We start from the raw sequence: 9,457 nt of genomic DNA, 5'->3' as shown, positions 1-9,457 counted from the left end.
AGTATTCAAAGTACCCTAATTAGGTAGTACTCCGCCTACGGTCCGGCGGCCAACATAGCATATCTCGTTATTCTAATATCTTTGGTCTCAACTGTGCACCAGTGCCGAGCACCGTCCATTGAAATACTGGTAGAACAAGGACAGCATTCTCATCCGGTGCCTGTGCTCTAAACATTGCAATCCGTTTGTTAAGATGGAAGAATCCATCAAACGGACGGCCCGTTTCTGCAGAATCAAGGTGAAGTGCTAAGAGATGAACAGTAGATTCAGCTTGATTGGTACACTGACTTATGGGGAGAACCGGTTATTTAGGCCAAAAGCCAAGGAACAGAGACCAATACTAATTTACTTATGACTTTTTAACGGTGTGTCGAGTTGTGGGTTACCATTTGGGACGGCTGCTTATGTGGGGCAAAATGTTTGTGGCCCGATGTGTCCCAACTAAGCGGAATCGACTGTATTTAGAATGCCAGTAGGCCGACTTCTAAATTCATTTGCTGGCAGCGAAAATGAACATATAATGAGGCGATGTCAATATAAAAAATAGCCATGTGTGGATCCCAGGTGTAAGAACTTAAACTTACTTAGATTTTTCCGATTGAGATGTTTTCATAAACCTGCCCAGTTCTGCCAACTGAGCAGAAAGCTCTTGAACTTGCGCATTGGCCTCACTTGCTTCTTTTCCCATACACATCTGCTTAGAAATTAATTCTTGGATCTGTTGTCTTTGCTACAATTTCAAAAAAGGATTTATTTATGGTACAAGTTGGTAATTTGTTGATGCACAGAATAAATATTTTGTTTATAAAAAAGACTAGCTGAAGTCACTGGCGTTGCCCATGCAAAGTATTGCGGAATTTTTATATATTAAGATGTTACCAAAAGTTCCAGACTATTCACAAACATTCCACAACATTCCAGTATGTTCCGGGATGTACTGAAACGTTGTGGAATGCTCTAGAATACTGTTTTGGACTGTTCTAGAAATTTATAGAGGGCGAAACTTCCAGACCTTATACCTTCAAAAGCACGCCCTTCAGGTAAAAACAGGAACCTTCTTTATGGATGGGGGATAGAGGGCTACCACACCATATAACTCCCTTGATCGTACCGGGACTCGTTTCTGAGTTTTAGCGGCACTTTTTATAATATATATATATATATATTGATTCAAATCTTAAATTTACAATGAGGCTTTAGAAAACAAAATGATATGTCTGTTCTTAAAAAAAATGTGTAATGCTTTTCAGTAAGTTCTTTCGGTGCTATTAAAAACATCTACTACTTGTGTATTGGTTACCTAAGTTTACTAATTTTTCATAATAAGAATTTATAGATATTGAAATAAAAAAAACTATTCATAAGAGTGTCTGTGGCGGGCAGGCGGCGTGGACTTGATTTTTATACAAATCTACAGTTTTATTCCGAGATTGATGAAATTTTGCACACTCGACCTTCAAAACAAGAAAGAGGAAGGTCAACTCCAGGGACTTCAGCTAGTGAATAATAGATGTAAAAATAAATAAATTTGGAAATTAGTACATAAAGTGCTAATATTAACCATAGAATCATCGATAGTAATTAAATTATTGGTTTAAATCCTTGACTTCATATCGATAGGACGCGGTTTCGAATTCCGGTGTGGGCAAGTAAATTAAATTAAATTTATATGCATTGGCACATTCTAGAGGGGTAAATACTCTCAGTATCACCCTATCGAAAGAACACCAATCAGAATCAATACGTTCCTTGAAATGGCATAAGCCGTGATTAGTGAAAAGATCTGTGAAAATAGCCAAGTACTTCCTAAACTTCTTCTTTATATCTCCTTCCCCTCCCCACTTCTTTTAACCTCAGAGAAAACCACAAATGGGGGTTGCTATGTTCTCACTGGTTCCAGGCATTTGGAACTCTTGTGTACTAATCGCAATAAAAAGTATTGTATTACAAATAATTTAATAATACATACCTGTGTTGTAAAAGCTTTAAGATATGTATTTTCTTGATGCAGCGTATTTAAAACATAACCTAAGGGATTTTCTGACCCACCCATTTCATTAAATTTGTTATTAGTTTGATTTTGAAACTCCGCATTGCTAGACACACCTTGAATTTTGCTAAAATCAACATCATTTTTGCATTTTGACTGGGTTGAAAATTTATTCGAATTGTTCCGAAGCTTATTTCTCGACTCTAACAATTTTTCAAAATCATCAATAGATTTATCAGATTCAGTGTTGCCACTTTCTAAACTTGTTTGCACGTTTTTAGAACATGGAGTTTGTACTTCTTTATCTATGGTTGAATTCTTTGATTTGTTGATGCCAGTTGTATCTGAATCAAGTTTTTGTCTAAGCAATTCGAGTTCCATTTTTAAATGTTCAATACATTTTCTCTCTTTGGTTAGTAGCTTTTTTTCATCGATGTGACAACTTTGGGAACCAACATCGCTTGTTTCTTTGGAAATATTTTTATTGTACTTTGTTTGAAAACTAACTTCAATATCATTGAGTCGCTTATTTAGAAGATCTTCCTAGAATACAAAATGTGAAGTGGCAGATTTAGAATATTAGGAAATATTGAGGGTAAACATTTCCCCAACCGCCACATTTTTAATAGGCACAGATTATGGAAATTACACTTAATTTTTACAAGAAACTACGATTTACATTGGGATTGATGGTAAAAGATGCATGATAATTCTTAATTTTTCAAAGTTCAAGATTTACCTTATAAAAAGATAATTCACCATGCTAATTGAAAAAATCTCCCGATAAAAAATAAATGCTGTCCGCGGGAATTGAACCTGCAGCTTTCTGATTGCCGGTCAGCTGCTCATATTATTGCTTATAATAATTTTTTATCCTTTGTGCTATGCATAAAAACCTGTCTTGTAAACATTAGTTTATTATTAAAAAATAATTCTAAAACAATCCCTTTGCCGCCATTTTGGTTTTTTTTCTATGGATTGATAATTGGGATGGAAAGTTTTGCTTAAATTTAAATGCGTAAAAATTACTTAATTAACCTAATAACCTACTTTGTGCTTGTAAATAGTTGTTTCTTGTAGTAATTTTTGAAACAAAGCGTAATTTCCATAATGTGTGCCAAAACATGCGGTGGTTAGGGAAATAATGGACATATTTAGTGGTGCAAATAAATTGAGGAAAGAAAAGGGGAAGAGGGAGGTAGAGAGGTATGCTCCTTGGCTCCAGAGCCAGAGAAAAATTAAAAGTCTTAGCCAGGTACTTCCCAACCTCTTCCCTATCCCATTTCCTTCAAAAAAATTTCCCAAAAACATGGGAATGTCATAGTTCCACTGTATTTGGGCAATTAAAACTTTTGTGCAACATTACAAAAAAATATGTATTAAAAAAATTGGTTGTCTTTCACCAGAGCATTACTGAGAGTATTTTGCACTCAAGTAAATTTGATACATTTTACTATTTAAAACGAAATATGTAGTACCTTTTCTTTCAGACGCTTGGATTGGCGTTCAACTTTCTCGAAAGCTTTAGCTAAATTATTCTGCTGAGATTGAACCAATTCTGAGAAATCTCCCCCTTTATTTTGAACAATTTGTCTATATTCATTCATTAACTTGTATCTCTCCAATTCTAGCTCCAATCCGAGAGTTTTTTCCATTTCCAACTGTTTGATTTTCTGTTGCTCAGTTAATTTGAGTTTTTCTAATTCTAATTCTTTTTGCATTTTGTCTTTGGTTTTCATTTCTATCTTTTTAATCTTTGACTTTTCCAGTTCCAGTTCTCTTTCGATCTCTTTTTCTCTGGTTTCTATGACATCTCTGCATTTTTGCCACTCTTCTCGTCGTGCAACTTCCAATTCGTGGTCGAAAGCTTTCTGCATTTTTTCATGTAGCTGAAAAAATAATGGAATAGCAATTAAATATATCCATTAGGCATTTATAAAAATAGGACGCCAACAAATATAACTGCGTGGGTGCCATAGTGGAAACAACCCAAAGGCAGACCGAAGAAGATACTGTTTTGAAGATAATTGGAGCAGGGAGAACTGGAGGCGGATGGCGAGAAACCGCAACCAGTGGGGAGAACCCTGGGATGTAACGCCGTTGTGACGATAATTTATAAAAAAAAAAAAAATAAAATCAAACTGTAGATACCTCTGCCAAAACATTTTCAATTTCAATTGCACTCAATACAGATCTCTCTGTTTCTTTGGCTTTGCTTTCTAAATCGCAGTAATCTGGATAATTTTTAGAGTTATCACTGTCACTATCATCGCTAATGCTCAAGGAGGGAATTTTTCTTTTCCTTTGTTTATAGTTTTTCTCCTTTGCACCACAATCAGAATCAATTTTATTTTTCTTGGCTGTACTAGCGTGAGATACAGGAGTATTTCCGTTGATTTTATCTGTTTCAGACTGTTTTTCATCAACACCTTGGCCGCTTGAACCAACAGATTCACATTTATGTACATCAGGACTTTCTGAAAAACGTAAATAAAATTAAAATAATATACTATTTACAAGAACAAAAACAATTTTATTGATTTAAATAAAATTGAGGTCAGTTCTTACTCATTATATTTAAAATTTCTTTATTTTTTAGAGCTGTTGGTAACATTCTGATCAGGCAGACAAGAAGTGTGTCATTGACACGTTCTGATTGGTATGCAGAATATATTATTTGAGCTTCTTCAGAACCCACGGGTAAACCTAAAACATAAATAATAATTCATTACTTATCTGGGTTGTAATTACAAACATATTTAGTATAAATTAACATATATTTCTTACCCAAAGCTTCAAGAATATCCCACACATCTCTTTCCTTAAATTTGATACAATCTTTAGGGTCGTCTCCTTTATTAGCGGGCCGGGCAAACCGGGGTAGGGAGGAAAGCATCGGGACTTCTGAACTAAACACAGAGAGAGCATAGTGGTAACCCTGAAAACAATAGCAAAGTTCAAAAATAATTTATTATAATTTAAAATAACCAACAGTTTGGTAGTGATTTTACGTTAAAAAAATAGCCTAAAAAATCATCCAATGCAAACAATGGAAGTATAAAATATTTAGATTTATAAAATAAATTAAAATATCTACTTCCAACGTTTTTAATTTTATCCTGAAGAAGGCAGAGTTCTTCCAAAACTGCTCAATATTTAAAAATAAATGTAAGTGGTGGTTTAAAACAGAGTATATTTATGTTTAATTTAATATAGATGGACCTACATCAGCAAATTGCTTTTGAAACCAAACTATAAAAGGTTATTTTTGTTGACAGTTTCATAAAAAAAACTCAACTAATTATAATATTATTAAGTAAACAATGTGACTGACCTGTTGCAATAAGTATTCTGCTATGATGAGATTTAAAGCTTGGTATTTTGGGGATAAATTCAGATTTAGCTTCTGCTCAGAATTCACTTTTCGACCTAAAACACAAATAAACACATCTACTTAAAACCTGTAAAGAAGAACTAGCGGGGCACCTAACCCAACTTATCAACTTCTCCATAGGCTCGGGAATATTTCCAAACCAGTTAAAGCTAGCAAAAATTATACCAATTTTTAAAGAAGACTGCAAGAAGTGTATTTCTAACTATCGTCCAATATCGATTTTATCAGTATTTTCAAAGGTGTTCGAGTCAATTATCAAAGATAGACTGATAAAATACATCTCTAGCAACGATATCCTAACACCACAGCAATATGGCTTTAGGAAAAACTCCAATACCCAATGTGCCACCTTCGATTTCATTTCTAACATTCAGCAGTACATAGACCAGGGCGAATATGTGGCAGCTATATTTATAGATCTGAAAAAAGCCTTTGATACGGTAGATCATGAAATACTTCTACAAAAAATGGAACATTTGGGAATAGTCGGGAAATCCTTAAATTTCCTCCGAAGTTACCTAGCTGATAGATTTTGCCTTGTCGATAACGGAGGGAACCTAAGCGGCGTTGGAAAAATCACATGTGGAGTGCCACAGGGCTCGATTCTTGGACCTCTACTTTTCTTACTATACATCAATGATATAACTAAATGTGGCATCTCGGGAAAACTTCAACTTTACGCTGATGATACGGTGATTTACTACCATTGTAAAAATCTGTAGGAACTTGAAGCTCTAATGAATAAAGATCTCGCAAAGCTGGCTAAATGGCTTCGATTAAATAAATTAAGCCTCAATGTTAAATAAACCCATTACCTTACTTTCGGAAAAAAAGATAACATGGGTATGAATATCATTCTTGGAAATGAAAAGCTACAACATGTTCAAGTAACGAAATATTTGGGGTTACTCATAGACTCTAACCTCTCGTGGAACTCCCATGTTGAGAATGTAAAATCCAAAATTTCACCGATAACCGGTGTACTTTATCGACTCCAAGGTGTGCTCCCCACATCTTTACTGCGTGCAACATATTATGCTATGATCCACTCCCACCTGAGTTATCTAGTTAGTATCTGGGGAACCATTACCAAAAAAAAAAGTTCCGAAATACAAGTAATTCAAAATAGAGCCGTACGTAATATATATAATCTGCCATGGGATACACATGTCAAAGATATATACTCACAGACACAAATACTTCCTTTTACAGTCCTGCCAAAGTATAACATCACAACTGCCATTCTACAAATAATTCAACACTCCTCACACATCAACACTAAACCAGTCTTTAATTCTGACATACACCAGCACAAAATCAAATACATTTATCGTCATCTACTTACACGACCAAATTTGGAATTAACTCCTTACAATATATTGCACATAAACAATATAACGCATTACCTAGTAATTTAAAACTTCCGGCAACGAACAAAAAAACATTGACAAAATCTCTTAAAAGCTATTTCCTTAGCAGTTTCATTAATGACTAACACAATCTTTCTCTGGAACTCCATAATAACATCTGCGTTTATTTATTTTAATGTATTTTATTTATTTGCCTTGTCCTTTCTAATGTTGTTTTTCCCGAAATGTTAAAAAATTTTGTGATGTATTATCTTGTAATAAAAATAAAATAAAAATAAATAAATACTTACCTATTTCATTTCTACAGTACGAAAAAGTAAGTGAATATAATTAAATAGTAAACAGTAAATACCAATTTCAGTAGCTTTTAAAGCATTAATCATTTGATGCCGCAAATGAGTTCTTAAATCCGATAAAACACCCTTTTCTTCAAACCAAACGTAAAGTTTACTTTGAAACTCATCTGTGGTCATATTGCCGAATATCTTTTCACGGTTTTTTTCTATGTCGTCGGCCATTACAAGTTAAAGATTGTTTAAATACGATTGACCAAAATGCAACCCATTTATTAAAGCATAAATAATTAATAAAGGTGGAAGTAAATTTGAATTATTTTGTCGCAAATGTTTACCCGTTTGTTTACCAAACAATTTATGACAGGTGATAGATAAGTGATCATAAAACGCACTTTTAATAAATAAAACTAAAATAAACTAGATTTCTTTCAAATCTAAGGATGTATTAAAAACTTATTAGAATTTAAAATATATTATTATTGATTCGTATAGGATTCTTCTATATAAGTATGTACGTTAAATTCATACATTCACACCGCCATTGATACCTGGATTACCGCCCCCTCCCGTACAGTATTATTATTACTAGCATTTATTACAATCACAACAAATGGAGCGACAGCGGTGTAAAAAATAGTATAAATAACGTATAAAACATAACAATTCATTACTTTATTAATATTTAAATAACAATATTTTTTCTCGCTGTTTTCGCTCTCAAGAAAAATAGCGAGAGTTTGTCAGATGAATCAAATTTGGATAAAGTAAAGATAATAATATTTTTGGCTGCGGTCCACAGTAAATTCGCTGAAAACTTTATAAAAATGTTGTTTTATTCTCATAATGCGTCGTACTACTCGTACTTGAGAGCATTATTCGGCTATAAAATAAACTATCGAAAATACTAATTTGTTATTTTTGCTAAGCAAATTTTTTGTGTATCTTCCTAATATTATAAATAATGTAGGTACGTATATGATCATTTTATTATTTATTTGCGCTATCTAAAAAAAAGTAGAATGACTGCCATCTGTCCGCGATAATGCGAGTCTTTGTTCATATAGAGAAGTTACGCCGTCTCTTTCATCTGTCCCTGTGGCGCAGAGGATAGCGCGTTGGACTTCTAATCCAAAGGTCGTGGGTTCGATCCCCACCAGGGATGCAAGCATTCTTTGCAATCTTTTTGCTGTTTTTTTTATTTATAACAATGAACATTATTTTTGTAAGAAATCATATATTTTATTAGATAAACTATGTTTTTAACATTGTATTTTCAGTAAAAAACGCGCGACTTATGTGAAAATTCTTTCTTCTTTAAATTCCATGATATTGCATTCAATCATGTTTTTTCTGCAAGAAACTTTTTATTTTTGTATGTAAAGAGGATATAAATCTATACAATAACTGTGCCTTGGCACACATATTTGTACATTGTCTCTTCCCACTGGTCTTATTATTATACTCTTTCTAAAACTTGTTCATTATCATTTTTACAATTTAATTATTATGGAATGCATTTTGATCGACAACGAGCCTATCTTCCGAGCTTTAGCTCGATCGGATGACGGGAAGTGGGTTAATTTCCGATTCCAAGATTTGCATTAATTCATTACCGAAAACAAAAGTGTAATTCAAGTAGATGAATTTTGAAATATTAATTACTATGTATCTTTGACATTCTAATAAGATTAAAAGAGATAGGTACAGAATGTTTTCTTAGTCCTCCTCACTTGAAGATCCTGTTCTCAGACGAACCAGGATTTGGATAGATGGTTTTTAGCAGTGGCGGTTTGTGGTGTTGAAAAGTGGGCAGGCACAATCATCTTTTTGAAGTATTATGTCATCCCAACATACCACGATAGCGTAAGATCAAAATATCAACATGACAATCTTTCATGGCAGCAAACGGTAATAAATATGACCATGTTCTTAGTATGGCGGTAGAAAAATCCAAACCCATGTAATAAACTATTGATTGAATAAAGAAAAAAATAAATCGTAAATAATCGGTGATACTTTGGAAGTGCGGTAGGAGGCACGTCTCAAACTAAAAAAAACCCATGACCGTATCAACTATCATTCTTTTTGATCCTAAGGCTCTCGGAGGCGGCCCTATGTTAGCCTCACTAGTCCAACTATCACGCCGTTCCCGCAGGGGTAGGCAGAGAGGACGGACCACCAAACAACGCGGTCTTGGCACACACTTATTGCCTCATTTACATTCATACATTGTCTCATGCATACTCTTCTATTATTCTAACTCTTGACATGGAACGACTAGAGTATCTGATTCACTTGATGGTGCCATGTCTTCCTCGGGCCTCCCCGACTTCTGCTAACATTCGCATTTGCATCATAATATATTCTCCTTACTCTCTACATGCCCAAACCATCTAAGCGTCCCTTT

General features: G+C 34.0%; 1 protein-coding gene and 1 non-coding gene across 2 annotated transcripts; one reads left to right on the top strand and one right to left on the bottom strand.

The window, feature by feature from the left end:
* Positions 1–580: 580 nt before the first annotated feature.
* Positions 581–4,889, bottom strand: LOC149413510 (uncharacterized). The gene is made up of 6 exons (XM_089644385.1): positions 4,778–4,889; positions 4,559–4,696; positions 4,142–4,467; positions 3,469–3,879; positions 1,970–2,533; positions 581–730 (listed from the first exon to the last, which is right to left on the bottom strand). The coding sequence occupies exons 1-6, from the start codon at positions 4,884–4,886 to the stop codon at positions 581–583; spliced, it is 1,698 nt and encodes a 565-aa protein (XP_089500511.1). The 5' UTR covers positions 4,887–4,889.
* Positions 4,890–8,139: 3,250 nt separating this feature from the next.
* On the top strand, positions 8,140–8,212 carry TRNAR-UCU (transfer RNA arginine (anticodon UCU)). Its single transcript has one exon. It is a non-coding gene; the product is annotated as a tRNA-Arg (tRNA).
* Positions 8,213–9,457: the final 1,245 nt, after the last annotated feature.

Source organism: Hesperophylax consimilis, chromosome 21 (assembly GCF_061612785.1).
Source record: "Hesperophylax consimilis isolate HC1 chromosome 21, BYU_Hcon_1.0, whole genome shotgun sequence".
NCBI classification, from domain to species: domain Eukaryota; kingdom Metazoa; phylum Arthropoda; class Insecta; order Trichoptera; family Limnephilidae; genus Hesperophylax; species Hesperophylax consimilis.
This window is presented reverse-complemented; position numbering and strand designations above follow the sequence as displayed.